Raw genomic sequence first — 20,176 nt, 5'->3', positions numbered from 1 at the left:
ATGGGAAAAAGTCTTTTCTAAAAAAATAACTATGGAAAAAATTACGAATTATGCAAGGAATTTCAACTAGGCTCTCACCAATCGTCTCGTCCTTCCCTAAACTAAACTTTCATTAGTGCACATGATTAACATATTTATGCATATTTTAGTTTCAATATGTTCTGTATATTCTTTTATAACTTATTCCTGGCATCAACTATGACTTATATTTTAAAAAATAAATAAGCAAAGACAACAGACACATATATAACCGAATTAATCTTTATTTACTAAAGGGCATTAAAAGTGACGGATTAAAAACATTATGCAAAATTCTAAGCCGAGTTTTGACTCAGACAAAAGGCTATTAATAAGATCACAAATACTCAACATAATTAAACAAAAGCAAATGCACAGAAGAGTAAAATCTTTTCCAAGCTATTTACCTAGTTAACTAAAGTTCGTTTTGGAATCTTCTAACATTATAGTTTTGTAATATCACAGATATTGGGGAAAGTTCCATCAATTGCTCAACTGTAATAAATATGCATGATAGAACATGAATCTGTAAAGAAAATGACTAAAATATACGGAATTACAATTCACTGTTCATACCCTGAATTTAAGGACATTTAAGTTGGTAAAAGGAATGAATTTTTTTATTGTGTAATACGAGACAGTTTATTTTCAAAACCAGACAAACAAAATAATTTTAGGTTTTTCTTAAAAAAATATTATATAAGTTAAATAAAAAATTTAAATAAATTACTTAGTTTTGAAATAAAAATAACTTTTTTCACAAATTAATGCTAACCTAGTAGGGAATTTAGCATTGCAATTAGAGTGCCGATGTAGATAGGCATGAAAAAATAAATGACAGTATCTGAAAATTTTTCAAAAACAACACAGTTGAAGTTAATAATCTTTTTAATTTTTATAAAACACTTAAATATCATTTATTAAATGTCTTTTTTGTGAATAAATCTTTTAATTCAATAAAACTGCAATTAGAAAAACTAAATTTTGTTTCGACTAGTTGGCAAACGAAAATTAAAAAAAAAGAGGCAACATTTTCCCCTAATATTTGAACAAAAGATGGCATTAAAAACTTAAGATATTTAGACACAAAAACAATAGAGTTTCAAAACTTGTATTGTTAAAAGATTCGAGATGATAATAGTAAAACTACATCTGATTCAGGGATAAGGACTTTTCAAATAAAAATTATAAAGTACGTTGGGAATCTGAACTACAAATCATTTTACACCATTTTTATTATATATATTTATATGGTATATCACACAAAGCTAATTCTTTATGTTTTTGCTCTTCTGTGCATTCAAACAAACTAATGCAATGAAAAGTAAAAATTAGAATATATATTAGTATGTACTAATTTTTTATACAAATTCCAGAAACAAAAATTACAAATTTTAAGACTTATACATCAGAAATATATATACATAACACAGTTATAAAGGGGTCTGTTAATCACAGTAGTTTTACAAGAGTAATTCGTTTCGAATAGATTTTAAATAAATTTTTATTTTTAATTGTCTTTTTTTTTCATCAAACAATTTAGCGAGAGATCAAGCTAATTCTGCAATACAGTTTTACTTAACAATATTGCATTTCATGACAGTGAAAATACAGCAGTGACTTGTGCAAGTATATAATTAAATAAAAATATGTATAAGAAATATTTATTACTATAAAACATGGTAAAGGACTTTTAAGATTATTTCCTGAATGATTGTATTTTAACATTGACAAAATAAGTTAGTATATTGATTTAAGTAGAAAAAAATTTTATCTCTTCAGTCCTGAAGTTTTAACATGTGCTTGTTGCGCTTGCAGCTGCTTGTTTTTATATTTTATTCAAAGATTCTACCCTGGATGGACTATTATACTAGTTGTGCTCTATTTTATTTTACTATACGCTCGTAATGCTTTTTATATTATACGCTTGTACGCTGAATATATGTGCTAGTGATATAAGCAATAAATCTAAATTATTTGTAAAAGATTCTAAAATGTTAATTTATTCTTATGTGTCTATTTTTAGTGTAAAAAATATACATTAGCCATAAAAAATTATTGCCAAAAGAAAAATTCAGGATTGAAGAGATAAAATTCACGTGACTTAAAATTTTGATTTTTAATAAAAATAAGTAAAATTAATGTAGCACAGTTTTAGAATGATTAAATGTTAAACAAAATTAGTTTCTAAAATAAATAATACATAATAATAATTGCAACTCAAACATACAAATGCACACAGATTTTCTGGATATTATTTCGTTGGAAGTTCTCATCCGTTTTTCTTTCCTACTAAACCTTGACTTGACATTGTAAGTTCTCAATTCCACCTGAATCCAGCAGGTAAACATAGCGTGTTTTCTAAATTTAGATTTTAATAATGTAACCTTAACCTAACTCTTTAAATTTTGAAAAGTTTATATACATTATTGATTTTTTTTTGTTAAATGGCAGTTAATTAAATTAGATGACATCATTTAAATTAATTCACATTAATTAATGGAAGCACTTAATTATAATGAAACTATATGCAAATAGGATTCTGTAATTATCATTATTAATAAAGATTAATAATGAATGGTTAAAATTGCAGAGTCAAGTGATTATGACAAAAAGTTAATAATAATAATACTAAATAATAATTTGTATATAAATTATTTAATTTGTAAAAAAAATTATAAACGGAAAAATTATTTAAATAAAAGAAAATTTTAATTAAAACATTGCAATGGTCATTTAGATTTTCCGGACAATAAATTGAATTTTGAATAGCACTTTACAAATTATGTATTTGAAATTATATATTTATAAGTAGGCACCAATAGTTTTCAAATAGTTAAAAAAAATTCCTTTGAATGTTCAATGTTTATCACAATAAAAATTAATTTGAAGAGGAAAACTATTTGGAAGAATAACTTTTTACAATTTGTTTAAAGTAACATTTTGTACATTTCTAAAAACAATTTCAGGAAGCCTATTAGTATGAAATTAAAGATACTTATAGCAGTAATTTAGCATCAATGTAGTTTTTTTATATTACAAATATTTACAACAACAACAGAAACTGAGAATAAAATAACGTCATTAAAACAAGATTAATTTAGTTACAAATTAAAGGGCGGGGAACCAACAACTGCATATGGCAACAAAAATATATAGTACGAATTTCCAATTTATTTTTCCCTATATTAAAACATTAGAAATAATACTGCGTAAAACAACCACATAATTTTTCCACACACACTTTTAAAAACATTCATCCTCCGTGCCTAACATTTTTCTTATTTCACAATCAGCAGGGATACCAACTCAAAGAATCAAAACAAATATACTTTCTACACTGCAAGAGAATCATGGAATGAAATCAATTGAAACTTATTTTCAATTGCTCAAGAGCACTAATTAACTAATTGCACAGTAAAAAAAAAAAAAAAAATTAAGAGTTTCTAAAGATTACATAATATAAACACATAAGTATCACTTTGTTAAGACAGTTACAGATTTGTAAGTAACTCTGATGTTTAAAGATTGAAAAATGCTTCAAAGAGCTGTTATGCTGATCAGATAAATTTCACGAAAAAAAAGGATATTTTTGTAAGATTGGATTCATTTTTGATCAAAATGTGCATCAAGAAATGCCAGCATATGGCCATAATTTATAAATATTAGATTAAAATTATTATTCATTATATAAGAATGACTTCAAAAATCTTTTAACAATTTTATAACGACATTCATCTGGAAGATTTTCAATTCATGTCAGCAAAGAAAAATCTGTCATGGCTGGCATCCCTGCTCCAAACTGTCTTCATTTCCCTTATAAACACTCATCTCACATTGCAATAACTTTTTACCTTATTTCGACCACTCAAAAAATAATAGAGGGGGACAGAAACAAAATATTACGTATACAATTGGTGAAGAACTAGACTAATTGAATGAACAGCAGAAATATAAGCGTGAAAGAGGGGATCTGTTCTCACAAGCTATATATTATAAAATATGGAATTAATGCTGGATCAACAGCGAAGGAGTGATTCGATGATGAAACTTCCTTCTATGAAGACTTCTACCGGATGTGCCAGTTAATTTAATTATTTTTATCAACTAGAAGCAGCACATCTGGATGTAAAAGGACAACAAATCCCACATTTAGGACACAAATACCAGCTTGGCTTCTTCAGTAAAACACACACATTAGAGACGATAAACACACTTGTCCCAACTGTTTCTAGTTGGAAGCTGTTTTTTTTCTTTTCTTCCTTCCACAGCGTAAGAGATTGGGTACCTCTCCCTCTCAAGTTCTCACTTTTTTTTAAATTTTATTTGCATAAATAATCCAAATAGTTTTTTTATATTTCCTCAAGCGAACAAACATATACATATAATTGATTTCTTCCTAAATGGCACTGTGATTCACTGGTGACTATTTTCGTGGAGTCACAATGAACGCAGGGCGGCGATCCTAGGCAAGAAGGTGACTAGAAGTACAGCAAAGGTTATTAGGGCACTGTTAGTGGGCGAGGAAAAGATGGCACTGTTATCTTTCACTTTGATATTTACATCTCTGTTGTCTCCGCTGTCGAAATTGAAATCGCTGGGCTTTGTCCCTAAAATGAAAAAGTAGTATTGAATAAACTTACAAATAATGAAATCTGAAATAAATATGAGAGCTGTAGGATATTAACATTTTAATTTTAAAAAAAAGATTATATTCATCAACAATGAAATACTTGAACAGCATAGTGGAAGAACAAGTTAAGTAATCGTGGTAAATATAACACTAAAGCATTAGAATATAATACATTAAAAATATTAAAGCTGGTTACGATCAGGAAGCTGTTTAAAAAGGACTTCTTCCACAGAAAACTTGGTAGCATAACTATAGTTGCATAATCGATGGCACAGAACTGTCATTGTGTAGAACCCCGAAAGAGGTTGGCTACCCTTAAGATACCCTTTACCAGTGGGTACCAGTTTACAATTTAGTACCAGTAAGTTGCTAATAAAAAGAGTTTTTCAATTTAAACTTAGTAGAGAATAACTTTAGTCCACAGCAGAGCTGTTATTGTGTAGGACTACGACAGCAGTTTGAGGCCTACCCATAAGATCAATGGGTACATTTTTACAATACAGTACCAGTAAGCTGTTTACCAAAAAAAAATAAAAATCCTCGAAAAATTTTCGAAGTTTAAGATCTGATAATCTAACTATAGTTACAGCAGAGATGGAACAGTGGGTATGACTCTGAGTTGTCATTGTGTAGGACCGGGTTTTATCCCTGAAAGCGGTTTGAAGCCTACACAGCTTATGATCGCTGAGATATACTTTGTTTTATTCTATGAGAGAGAAAAATGAAATGCTGTGATATGTGAGATTAGACTCAATGAGTCCTTCTTAAGAGAACGCTATACTAACACCAAGGAAGGAATTTTCTTTCACATAGGTGGAATAATTTCTTGGCGAATTCTCTTTATATACACATTATTTAAAATGTAGAAAAAGTGGGTTCAGTAAACGTAGAATAAATCATAAGGTTTAAAATGCTGAAAAAAAAATTTTTTCCTTCAAAATGTTAAGAAATTATGGAACGATTAAGGATTACACAGTGGAGAAGTTATCCTGCAATAATTTGTTTACATTTTGATATTTTGAAAACACCTTTTCAGCATCTGGAATGTCATGATAACTCAATGTCAATATGCAGCCTAATTTTAAAAAAAAAAAACGCAATGTATACCTGAACTTACTTTTTTTAAAACTCTTAAAATATCAGACTGAAGTGAAAAAGGATTCGCCATCGAAAGTTCTGCTATACAGCGCATTCTTACGCACTTTGACAACCAGAAAAGGATATTCAATTTTCATAAGTGTATGGCTAGAATTAATGTCTCAACGATTACGAAGATGTGGAGGTTATGCCAAAATTTAAATTAATAAAATTACCTATCGAACTGTCAACTGGTGAGTTATAAACAGGCGTACACCTGTATCGACCGTTACTCCGTAAAAATAAAATACACGTAATATCGTAAATAATTATAAAAACAGAACCTTCTTGAATGTAAAACATATATTTCCTTCAGTGATTAAATTCTAATGCATCAAATTCTAAGATCAGTTTTCAATTTAATTTAAACTGCGCCATTCTGTATCGATTATTAAATTTGATCTTCGGTTTCGGGCGAAAACGCATCTAATCGGAAAACACATCGCCAAGTACAAGGATACGATAAGATCATACACGCTTTTATTTAAATGAGGAGCAACACGCCAAGCATATTTTATAAGTCGGAAAAAAGGAAAGAAAAAAAAGAAAGAATAAACCTTAAGTCATATGAATGCAACGCAGCAGAAAAACAACCTAAGACGGTGTTCAAAATATTAAATTTTCCCTATGTCTAGCGAAGCCAAGAGATTTTTCGTTTTAAGTGTGATGTTGACGAGTTCAATGCATTTCTACAAAACCCGTTTTCACAAATATGCAGACAACAGTTTTTTTTTTAAATATTTTTTTTCTGACGGTCGGCAAAGGAAAAATAATGAATAATTCGACAGTTAAATATCTCTTGGATTTATGAAAATAAAATCAGACAACGTAAGCCACAGGGAAAACTAGTTACAAGGCCAACAGACTACTACAAATCACAAAAACCCTCAGTTTGCTAACTCCTCAAATAAATTATATAAATAGGTTGCAGCGGACATAAATTACAGTTAATTAACATTTATTTATTTATTTATTGCGGTTTTCGAGAAAAATACGTTTAAGTTTAATGTCGGATACAAAAATTTATATAGAAATCAAAGAAAAAGAATTCCATACATCAACGTTATTTCGAAATCTTAGCTCAAATGAAATTAAAAGTGGGGCTTAAAAAAAAACGCGGATAAATAAAGATTATATCAAATTATGCTATGTATGAGATTTATTTTTCTTTTTAATTACAAAAACCTTGAAATCTAAAATAGGTCGTATAACATGAATACTAAATTATTACTTAAAAAAAGAGAAGACTTCTATGCATTCTTAATTGTTATTTTGTTATTCAATATAGTAGACTTATCAGATTTTTTTTTCTGAATCCCTATTAGTAACCAAAGGAGAAACAAACATAAACATTTTGTCACGATTTTCATAAATCATGATCACAAACACTTTCCATAATAATTATTTCTAACCAATTATTTATTTTAATTTTATCACTATTATGTATAAATTCACATAATTAAAAAAAAAAAAAAAAAAAGTTTATCCATTAGATATCTCGATTTTACTTTCTCAAAACGCTGGTATTTTGACAAAAAGTTTTGAAACAATTTCTAAGCGATTTTTCCCTTTTAAATATAGCTGAATTATATATTTTTTTGATATAGCTGAAATGTTGTTACGTAGGTATGAATTATTTCTGTAGCATAATTCAAAATGTTTGTCCCAGGCAATAGAAATATCAAAGTAGGTTGCTTTCCTTGTAATCAACGAGCATGCATCGTTGGAGGGTATTTGTCCCTCTCAATAATTTGAAATCGCTGAAAGTTCCCCTCAATATTTCAGACAAATGAAGAAACTTTTCATGAACCATTATAGATTTAAAGTTAAGAGCAAGAAAGAGAAGGAAAAAAATTATTCTTCTTGCAGATATTTAGCAAATATAAGAATTTTTTCCCCTTCTTATGTGTGAAACTTAGAGGACATAATGACTGTTTCACTGTATATTTTAATTTCGTCCCTCTCAAAAGTTGGATACTTGCTTCCAATTATTCTTAAAATTTTTTTCTCCTTTTTTTTGCTAACATGTTATGAGAAGGAAGGGGAAAAAAAAGAGTCATCTCTTATTTCCGATGACACTAAAAATGTATCAGCGTATCAGTACACTAAAATTGATACATCAGGTATATCAGTACTCTGCTTACCTATACGCTATCATCTTCATCTTAATTTTTTTTCTTTTTTTTTTTAAATATTCATTTACGACAAAATACTTAAATAAGTTTATTTAGCATGCGATTTTCAACGCTGCTAAAGATTGACAAAACTTAAGTCATTACTGTTGTAATAATGTAACTGTTGTAAGTAGGACTGGGCTATAAATCGATATATCGCGACACATCGATTTAACGCCTATATCGGCAAACCGATACAGCAACTTTCATTCCAAGCGATGCATCAGAAATTTGATTTAAGCCGTCGAGTGAAGAAGACGATATAACGATATAGCGATATAGCGATACACGCAAGGACTTTCTCTTACGTTCCGATTCCAATTCGCGCTGTGGAAGACGATATTGTTTCGTTATGTTGAGACGGCCTTGACTGATGAGCGGTAGAATCAGAACCACTTTTGAGACCTTATATCGTTATATCACATGTTCGTTTTCGCACCTTCGCGATTTGAAATCGTTTCTTGTAGATTATTTTCAATGGGATTAACTTCGTGATCGCCGTCGTAACCTTGTTCTGAACGCAATTTATTATTGAAAAGAATTTATAAAGAAAAGTTTCTTCCTTAATTAGGTAAGTTTTTTATTTATTTTCTGACAAAACTTTTTTATATTTTTAAATGTGAAAATTATCGGAAATCTAATTTAAGGCACCCATAAGGAATTAAATTACAAAGTAAATAAATTTTTTAGGTTATTTTTTTACTTTCTTTTAATTTATTAAAAACCCTTCGGATAAAACTTCTAATAATTTAATGGGCTTCTATTACTGATTTTAAATTTATAAATCTTGAGTTGTTTTTATTTTTAGAAATAAAGTTAAAACAAAACTTATTTTTTGGACATAAGTCAATAAACTTTATTTGTTCAAAAGAATTTGAAAAGTTTGCGAATTTTATTTCTTTCTTTTTTCTTTTTTTTATCAATTACTACTTCGTTTTATTAGAGAGTAAAATCATTATTTTTTTTTAATTTTCGTTTTATATTATTAGTTAATTAGCTAAATATATTACCGAATATCACAATTCTTTTGTTTTTATTTTTAAGAATTTAATTAAGAAACTTTGCCTTACTTTGTTTTTCGTTCGTTCATTATTTAATTTAATTTAATTATTTATATGAAATAATAATAAAAATAGTGTTTAAGAAGCCTTTTTTTTCTAAAATTTATTTAGCTCTTTGTTTTAAGCATTAAAAATAATTTTTTAACGAACTTATTTTTTAAATTTTGTTCCTATGCTGTTAGGTAAATATATTGATAAATTTCACTTTTATTTATTTTTTTATTTTTAAACTAAGAAATCTTTTGTTATTTGCGTGATCATTTTTAGAAAATATAACAAAAATTGTGTTTACTTCTTCATTAAGAATTTGAACATTACGATCGAACTTAATAATTCTGTAATTATTTACGCATAATAGTACAAGCAAATATTGATTTGTTAAAAAAAGTTTCTTTTTTTTTAAAAAAAAAAATATTTTTAACACTTTGTTTTAAGTGTATAATGAATTTCTTAACAAACTTTTTTTTTTAATTTTTTAAATTTTCTTTCAATAATTTCAGCTAGATATCTTTATAAAATTCCCTTTTTATTTTTAAACTGAGAAATCTTTCAGAGAACGATAATTTTAAGAAATTATTACAATTTTTATGTTTACTTTTTAGTTTAAAATTCGAACATTTTTAATTTTAAACTTCGGCTTTTAGTCAATCTAACTTTTATTTTAATTAAAATATATTTTGAAATTTTAAAATCAGCTTTTGTTTAATAACAATATTTTTTTTCATTAAGGGTATTTTAGGGGTTAACTTAAATTAAGACTGCTTATACCTTATAAACGATAAAGAAGTGCAAATATTTCATTCTGTATCTACACACATTTTTTCAATAAATATTTTAAGTAAGATTTGTACATCTTAGTCAATTTATTTAATATCTTTCTTTAGCAAAACATATATATTTTCACATTTATAAATTGATTTAAATCAATATGCGTATGAAGTCTTGATAGAAATCTGACTTTCTGTGCCTTAAAGTAAATGAAATTCAAAAATACTATATCGCGATACATCGCTATATCGCGATGCAAAACTGACGATATATCACGATATATAATTTCTAATATCGCCCAGTCCTAGTTGTAAGTTGTTACAAACTTACAACAGTTACATTATTTGCAAAAAAGCGTTATTTATAATACAACGGCAGAGCGGCTGCCTTTTAAATAGCAAAACTAAAAATATAAATCATATTAAAATATGATCGAATTTCATTGCATATTGATTTCATAAAATAAAGGCTATTCCATTTTGTGAATACAATATGAAGAGGAAGAGAATGTATCCTTACCTCCCCAATCACCACTTCCAGATCCTTTATCGTAATCTTCATCGTCTCCTACTTGATTTCTCGTCCAAATGCCACTGCCACTCCCCTCCGCCATATAAGAGTCTGCTTGGGGCAGTTCCGGCAGGATTCTCTGCCTCAGCAACTGTTGAAAGATTCAAATGACATTCATATTTTACAATTATCAATACAAATTAAGTATCGGTCGCGCATTCATATTTTAAATGTACCCCACTACTTTCAAGCGCCATTATACGATCAGTTACTACGCTAATTGCAAGTTAATACGAGTACATTTAAATAATTTGTTTGACGTGATTTGAAAATTTACCAATCACTACCGAATTCGTTGCATGCTTGGATTTTAATTTAAATTCAGATTAAATGAAACAGATTTGTCGAGAAATAGGTCAGTCGCAAAATATTTATGCGATAGAGTATAAATAAGTTTCTTACGAGCGAATAATAATGCATACCTTTCATTTAGTACAATCTTTTTTATTATATACATTAGCTAAGTGTATTTAGTTCGTGTATTAAAATAAAAGAGTAGAAAATACTTGTACTTAAAAAACACAGGGTGACGAAAAGCAACTTAGACAAAGTTTCAAAACGAATATTTTTATAGCAACATATCGCTAACTCAATTTGAATGATGTTATGCTTCCTTAGCCACGCAATTTCTATGGAAACCATAAATGAAACTTCCAACAGCATATAGAGCTAAAGGCACTGAAGAATGGTGTAAGGTACAATTTCTTATAAAACAAAAATTGTCGCCTTATTCACTGACTTGAATTTAATAGATTTTTCCATCATGAAGAAACGGATGTGTGCTAAACCTCATAAGACTTTGTTATCGTTAAGAAAATACTTGTGAAGGAATGAGACCTATAGCAGAAAATTTTACGATATATTTACAGCTTTTCATTAAAGTCAACGGTCACAAATATGTCATGTAACAAGTTTGATTACAGGTCCCGGTATTTTTAAAAGCTGATTAATTTCACTTTGAGTTTAAACTATTTTATTGTTTTGTTTAAAAAAAATATTAAGGTCTTTATCTGTTCATTTTTCCATATACTTAATTCGAAAGACACATACAAAAGAAATAGTTCAGACATTAAAACTAGATACACAAGGTGTGTAAATTAAGTAATAAGACTGGAGACGTAACATTTGATATGGCAGTCCTGGATCTTCCAAATATAGATTGTAGGTGAACCTTTCATACACTTTTAGTACAGTGAAATCGGTAGATTAATGTGGCTGTCCTTAGCGAACTTGTTAAATAAGTTTTTGTAGTGCGTTCTAAAAATGAGTGATATTAATGTGGAGCAATGGTCAGTTATCAGAATTTTCTTCCGACTTTAATTCGCAGTCAGAATGATCGGAAAAAAGTTCCAATGTGTATTACATCACTGTTCATCAGATTTTGAATAACGAATTTAATTTGAACTGCGAAAAAGTATCATGCCTGTGAGATATCAAGAACGGCAACGTTTTCGACCAATAAACACATTCTTCAGGCTCAACCTTTCTTTTTACCTGACTTGAGTTCTTTTGAACTTTTCCTCTTTCCCAGATTGAAAGTTCATTTCGATGGGCGTCATTTTGGGACAGTGGAAGACTGTAACCAATCAGATAAAGACTATTTTTGTATCGAGCTCCAGCACTGCTATTAGGAATGGAAATATATTTTCCCGAGAGAATTATTTTAGACGGAGACAATATTGAATTGTAATTATATTCGAATAAAAAACCTAATCTCGTTATCTAATTTACACCACTTGTAAGTCTGTTTATAATAATAATAAAGTGATTTAACAGAAGAACAGATTTTAAAAAAATGGCTGCAACATACCCTGCTCATTTTTTGTAGCTTTTCATCGAGTGCCATAACAACAAGATCGTCAGTTTCTGGTGCTTTCATTTCAGGATTGTATTTTTGGGCTGCGACTCCCACGCCTGCGATCGTATTCGTGTACCTGGAGGAGAAAAAAAACATTTTTAGAAAAGTTTAGGCTATTTAACGTATTATTCAAAATTATTCGATTCAAAATTCTAAAATAGTATATATATTCAGCTTCTTTTTTAATAATAGTTAACTACGTCAACTGATTTATCAAAAAATGAAGGTTGAGAGCAAATGTAAATGGAGAATTACATCTGTTATTTCTTACTGTATAATCATAATAAAAGAGTTCATATTTATCAGCAAATAAAATTTACATTTACTATAGATATTGATATAATTCTTGTTTTATTATTAGATTAATCTCTTAAAATTCGAACAAATTCATTAAAATTACTATTCAACGACATATGTAAAAACTGTATAAATACATTATATCAAAACTATTGAGTTTATATTTATCATAGAATTATAGATAGTAATAGAATTATCGCTTTATTATGAAATTCATTTCTTAAATATTGAACATAGAAAATTAAAATATACACAGCAAATAAAATTACAATTTAACAACATATGTAACTAACTGTACCAACATATATCAAAACCATGGAGTTTACATTTATCATAGAATATCATACAAAAATATGAATTTTGCTCTATTATAAAATTCGTCTTCTGAATATGAAACATGTAAAATTTAAATGTCCGTAAAAATTATTGTTTAACAGATATGTAACTCTAATCTGCTTCATTAAGAGTTTGGTCTCTCAAATATCGAACAGACAAATTTAAAATGTACCTAAATTATTATCAAACGTATATATAATTGTGTAAGCGCATCATATTAAAACGTTTATATTCCCTCTCTCTAACAAAAATAAATAAATAAACAAATAAAAAAAAGCTGCATTTATTAATAAATTTATTAGGTTGAAAGAAGCAATGCGGATTTTTAGTTTAGTTTTACCGAATTAAATCTAGAATAACTCAGCAAGTCGAATTGAGTTGAACAAATAAACGAACAAGTTAAAAATCTCTTTTCTTAGAAATGAAAAATAATAAATTCCCTACTACTTTCCATTTAATGTAAGGAATCTGAAGAATTTTTTATTTCCCCTCTGAATAAGACGTCTCTAGTAAAGATAAATAACGTCTGGGTCACTTTCCAGACTAAGTAAATATTACCTCGTTTACTAGGAACACTTTTTTAGAGCCAAGAGTGTTAGAATTTTTCGATATATTTTATATTAACTTCAGTAGTCCTATCTTATTTCGCAGGACAGCGTTAGTACGATTTTCTAGTTGAGGTTCGTGCAAGCTGATGAATTAGTTGACAAAACATAGTTAATCGCTGGTTTGTATTCAGCGATGGATCGTTTATTTGTGTGTAGAGAATAAAGTGGTCTTAGCGGCGCCCATTTTGAATGGAATTCGAGGAAAAGAAAATGTATGATTAATGCTGCTGGCATATTTCAGACATTGTACTGGAATATGTACAGAAATAAATATAGATATTTTTGAAAAAGTTAATATTTTCCGAGAAAAATACATAAGACTTACACATACATAATAACTTTACACAATCCGAAACTGTGATAATATAATAATACTGAGCAACCCAAAAATGATCGACGGTTTAAACAAAATTAATTAAACTAAGACAGAAATCTACACTTTACGGCGTTCTGTTCTGTTTAGTAGACAGGATTAGTTATTATCACCAAGTTTTGCAATGAGTTACAAGTTTGACAATAGATGATACTGCTAACCGAGGAGAACTATAAAATTGTATTTTCAAAATAACCACGTTTTGCAGCAACAACAAGGTGCTGCTGTCTGTGGATTAGACTAACAGACAACCGAGCAAATTTTTGAGTTGGATTGTCTAACAGGGATCAGCAATCATTGTTTTAGTTAACTGTCGCCATCTGGTGATGAACATTGCAACTAATTTTGAAACTTGATGAGAATAAATAATCTTATATTCTAAGCAAAATGCAGATTGTACATCCAAAATCGTCGGCTATTTTCGGTATCACGGACTAATCACAATTTCGATCTCCAAGAGTAAGATGGGAGTTTAATTAAAAGACACCATCCCAGCATTATACTATTTTTAACTATTAAAAATCCTTTTATAATTCAATGACCCAATAGAGGTATTTTTAACTGTCTTGTTTACAGATTCATTCTTATTTGGAGATTTAACTTCTTTCAGGGATGCTACTCGCAAAATATCAAATTGTCTCACCAGAAATTGCATTTCGTCTCAGTTAAAATCTCTTTTTGGTTCAGTTTGTCTCAGCTAAAATTATTTTTTCACTCAGTTTATCTCAGCTAAAATGATTATTAATCAGTTTGATAACAATATAAAGATAGTTTTCAGGATCCATAAAACCATTAATAGCATACTAGGAGTACTACAATTATACATACATTCACTATTGCTAGGATTTTAAAAAACCTGCATATGATTGATTATAAGAGTCCACAAAATTGTTTTATGGACTCTGTTGTTTTCATATATATTGCATTAATCATTTATGCCAACGAATAGTATCTGTTCCAGAATTTTACAAAGTAAATTTTAACTTTCTTATTTTTTAAAATATAATGGTGTTAACTTTCTAAAAAGAAATATCTATTTAGTTTCAGTAATTCAAAAGGGAAAATACCCATTTTATTTTGAGCTCAAATTTCATCTCAAAATATATAACTATTCAGTTAGTTACAATGGAAGGTCTACAGATTTCAATAATTAAAAGAGAAATTCAGTAATTAAGTAATAAGAGTTTAAGAAAATGCAAATAACACAAAAAAAAAAAAAAACACTCTTTGATAGAATTCAGGAGGTGCAGTGAAATTTTGAAATATTTTAGGTAGGAATTTTTCAAGAAAATTTTAGGGAGCACTTAATAGCCAAAAATTAGCATATATACATTTTTATATCAAAACAGAAATATATAAAAACTATTATAAACAATTTAAAAAGACACATATAAATATAATTTTCTTTCTAAAATGACTTGCATCCTTTATTAAGTATAAAAGTAAACTTTTTAGTTAATTGGCATTGACTAGCAGATTGTACTTTCTTGCATTCACAAGATCAGTTAGTTGACTATGTTCTTTTAATTTATATAGCTAAATATACAATCATAAAATGTGATTATGAATGCACTTAGTAATTGTTTAAATGCAACAACTGTAAAAAATATATCACATCTTTACAGTAACTAATTCAAGAAAAAAACTTAATTCTACTTCTTTCTAGAATCGTGATACTGGATTTTAAAATTGCGTGAATATGAATTGCGATTTTGGGTTTTAAAATCGCGATATTGGATTACAAAGTCGTGTGAATATGAATAACGATATTGGATTTTAAAATAGCGTGAATATGAATCGCGATTTTGGATATTAAAATCGCGTGAATATGAATCGCGATACTGGATTTCTATATCGCGTGAATATGAATCACGATATTGGATTTTAAAATCGAGTGAACATGAATCGCGATTTTTGATTTTAAAATCAAGTGAATATGAATCACGATATCGGATTTTAAAATCACGTGAATATGAATCGTGCGGTTGGATTTTAAAATCGCGTGAAAATGAATCGCGATTTTGGATTATAAAATCATGTGAATATGAATCACGCTGTTGGATTTTAAAAACACGAAAATACAAATCACGATATTGGATTTTAAAATCGCGTGAATATGAATCACGATTTTGGAGTATGAAATCAAGTGAATATGAATCGCGCAGCTGGATTTTAAAAACACAAATCACGATATTGGATTTTAAAATCGCGTCAATATGAATCACTATTTTGGATTTTAAAATCGCGTGAATATGAATCGTGCGGTTGGATTTTAAAATCGCGTGAATATGAATCACGATTTTGAATTTTAAAATCACGTGAATAAGAATCGTGCGGTTGGATTTTAAAATCGCGTGAATATGAATCACGATTTTGAATTTTAAAATCACGTGAATAAGAATAGCGCTGTTGGATTTTAAAAACGCGAAAATACAAATAGCGATATTGAATTTTTAAATCGCGTAAATAAGAATCACGATGAATAATTTTTAGATCACGTGAATACGAATAGCAATGAGTAATTTTTAAATAGCGTACAAATACGAAAAACGAGATCTGATATTACAACTGCGTGATAACGAATCGCAATATTGGATTTAAAAATGCGTGAATACGAATCGCGACGTTGGATTTTAAACTCGCGAGAATACAGATCGCGATATTGAATTTTTAAATTGAGTTAATAGGAATTGCTAGTAAGATTTTTAAACAGCGTAAAAAAAATCGCAACACATAAGTTTTAAATCAGTTAAATACGAAAATCGATGATTGATATTAAAATCGTCTGATTAAAAATCGCGATTTTAGCATATTCCAGCGCAGTTCCTAATATTTAAAATTCCGAAAATCAGCCAAACGAAAAAAAAAAAATCAAATATCGGTGGTCGAAACGAAACACTTAGACTCCTTTCCACTCTACAGCAGAAGTCGCGGCAATCCGACTATCGTTCCGGCGGCTTGGGTTTCTCTAATTGGACTCCCTAAAAATTTTAGTTTTTGGAACATGGTCGAAAATTTTAAAAATTGGGAGAAAAAAGCGGATTTCCGCTTTTTTGTGGAAGTCTTTCATCCCTTGGAGACGTGAACGGCAAAATGATCTCCAATGACTCACGGCAATGCGGATTAATATTTGAAACTGAATTCAGGTTTGCCAAATTTTGGACGTTTTGTCTCAGAATGGCGCTGCTTTGGCAGAAACTGAGCTGAATGTCGCAAAATGGCGCAGTTATGCCGTTTTGTCTCAGTTTGTCGCAAATGGCGCAGGCGTAGCATCCCTGTTCTTTATCAAAAGGGAGTTATAAGAACATGATTAAAGGTTTTGAAAGACAAATAAATCCTCAAATTGCCAGTCTGAATTAAACATTCCATATTTAATTAAGAATCGAGTTAATAAGGATAGAACGAAAATAATTCAGTACAATGCAATTCAGAAGCAGTATACCAAGTGTGCAAGAATAAAAGATAGGGATGCTGAGAGAGTAAGTTTCAAAGGAGGGGGATCCATGATTATTATGCGAAGGAGTATTCTTTAGGGAAGAGGGGTCGACCACCCTTTTCACTTTCTCTGCGGTCGAATTATTCGATTTGGGAACAAAGTAAGGGAACGATACTGATATTTTGGTAAAATGGCAGTGGAGCACTTATTCTGATATGCTAAAAAGAACCGGCTTTGTTTTTCCAATATTTCTAGATTTGTACTACAGTTATACCATGGATTTCATTTATATAGTGTTTTTCACGGGAAGGCTGGGCGATAGTATTGTGTGCTACAACGATATTTAAAAACGTATTCTCCCAATATCGTGTTTAGGGCAGTGCTTCCCAAAGTGTGGTAACCGTACCCCCAGGGGTACGGAAAGAATTTAGCGGGGGTAAGCTTTCTTATGCGGAATATCTTGCAACAAACGAAAATTTCAGAAAATTTTATTTAAAAACAAAGCTAGGCATGAAATTTACGATTACGTATTTTTCTATCAGCTATTTTTTGCAAAGTTAACAGTTAATAATGAATGGTGTCAACAGCCAGTTGTGATTTTTAACTTTTGAGCAATTTTTTTATGGTAAAAAATGCGTCCATTTTTTTATGAGTGTTACACAGCGTTACGAAAAATTTAGAAAGGGTACACAAAAGTCATAAGTTTGGGAAACCCTGATTTAGTGTACCGTAGCCGGAAACCTACGGGAACTGCTACCCCAACGCAAAGTTATTTGATTAATAGAATAAAATCATACACTAGTTTAATTTTATTGTGCCACAAACTAACGATACTCCCTATAAATACTGAATTTTCTAGCTTTATAAAAATAAAGATAAAAAGAATATTCCAAGTGCTTTCCAATCGCTTCGAATGATGCCACCAGGCAAGATTTTCAACACTTACTTTCACTCAAACAATTACCCTTCGCAAATTAATAACAGCAATTACTATATAAAGCCAGAATCGGGGGAGTGCTTTAGATCACGCGTTGGCCAAGAGACTCGTGACTGCAAAAGGAATTGCCGGTTTCATGCTTGTTCGCATTACATTTCATGTTCAGAACCCGAAATTCACTTTAAGGATGGGGAGACCATTAGCAAGATGAATGTCTTCATCGTGCACTCTGCACTTATTATGAGAACATACGGGCATCTCATTCACGATATGTCATTTCCATGAATGTTATCATTTGAGTACTCCCAAATGAGTAGCTCGTTTTCAGAGCTTGTACCATTTTATTGTGGAAGTGGACATTATACACAAAAATGCTTTAAAAAATATTATAAGAGAGTGTTTATTAGCGTTATTAAAGGATTAATAGCATTTTGGTAGTTAAATTTTAGTCAAAACGAGAGCCGGGTGAAATATCGATGCATTTAAAATATCGTACAACGCTATTTTAGAATATTTTCCCACAAGATCTAAGTAAATGTCATATCCTACGATAATATCGAAATATTAATTAGCAACAGTAGCTACAATACCATTATCAATGTTTATCAAACACGATAAAATAGTGGTAACGATAATTATGGAAGAGGATATAGCGATAATTATCGAACAAGATACTATACTATCTTGAGTGCCGATTTTAACTCTATTGTTGTATTTTTACAACTAAGCATCGATTTTTTATTTAAGTTATGGTCAGTTCTGATGTTAATAAAAGAATGTTTGTTTTCAATTAGGTAACAAAAATATCGTCAATAGTAATACAAATGAAAGATATATCGTAAAGTGTCGATATTTTTGGCGATATATCGAGATATTACAGTTTTGTTTAACCCTAGTCATACATTATATTGTCAATACTGATATGAATGAGTTACAAGCAGTTAACTGGATACGTTATTTACGTTTATAAATCAAAAACAGTATGGATTTCAGCAAGATTAAATGAAGTTATTGTGCTAAAATTCTAAATTAAGATTGTTGAACAAAGATAACAAAATAAGCAGCATTTTAAATCTTTTTTGGGAAATAAAAAACAGTCAGTTTTCCTTCAAACAGTTGCTCCTTCACCTTCTATTAGTAAAAATATCTATAATTATTTCAACAATATTTAAGAAATATCTCTAATTATTTTAACAATATTTTAGAAATATCTATGATTATTTTAACAATATTTAAGAAATATCTAAAATTATTTTAACAATATTTTAGAAATATCTATAATTATTTTAAGCAAAATTCTAATCATAATCAATATGCGATGTGTTCAAAACTAGTACGTGGTATCCTAGGAAATATTATATTTCTACGCTCTACTGCTGACATTTAACGAGAACTAAGACTAAGAATCTATTAGAACAACATATACCTTCGATGATTAAATAAAAACCAACATTTTCCGAAGACGAACTCTGCTACATTACCGTCGACATCTCAGATTTGGGTTTATATTTATGATTTAAATTTATAGTCATCAATGATATGTGATAAACCAAGAAACGTTATATTTTGATGCTCAATCACTAATTTTTCAGGTATGAAAGTTGCCGGATCTATCTGAACTAACATACTTCTTTGATGATTAGATGAAAACCAAAATTTATAACTTTATTTTGTTCTGTGTATCGATGTTACTTAAAAATTTTACAATCGCGAAATCCACATTCCCATCGTCATTACATTTTAGGTTTTAATTCATTACCATCAATCATATGAGATAAGCCAGGAAACATTACATTTTGGTGCCCAACTACTGCTTTTTCAGGCAACAAAGACCCATCAGCAAAATTTCTCCAAAAGGACTAAAACATGGATCACCCGAAGAGAAAGGTTCAACATCTGATCTCCAAAAGGACCAAAACATGGATCACCCGAAGAGAAAGGTTCTATCTCTGATCTCCAAAAGGACTAAA

General features: G+C 29.3%; 1 protein-coding gene across 1 annotated transcript in view; it reads right to left on the bottom strand.

Moving 5' to 3' along the window:
• Positions 1-245: 245 nt before the first annotated feature.
• dally (division abnormally delayed protein) overlaps positions 246-20,176 on the bottom strand; it is a 190,427-nt gene continuing 170,496 nt past the window's right edge. The window contains exons 5-7 of the mRNA XM_016060607.4: positions 12,172-12,295; positions 10,311-10,452; positions 246-4,628 (exon numbers count right to left, since the gene is read on the bottom strand). Of these exons, the coding sequence (XP_015916093.2) occupies positions 4,459-4,628; positions 10,311-10,452; positions 12,172-12,295 (436 nt within the window). The 3' untranslated portion in view covers positions 246-4,458. The remainder of the gene's footprint in view (positions 4,629-10,310; positions 10,453-12,171; positions 12,296-20,176) is intronic.

Source organism: Parasteatoda tepidariorum, chromosome 3 (genome assembly GCF_982258835.1).
Source record: "Parasteatoda tepidariorum strain Cologne lab strain chromosome 3, Ptep-v5.0, whole genome shotgun sequence".
Lineage (NCBI taxonomy): Eukaryota > Metazoa > Arthropoda > Arachnida > Araneae > Theridiidae > Parasteatoda > Parasteatoda tepidariorum.
The sequence above is the reverse complement of the archived record's forward strand: the minus strand, read 5'-3'. Positions and strand labels throughout refer to the sequence as shown.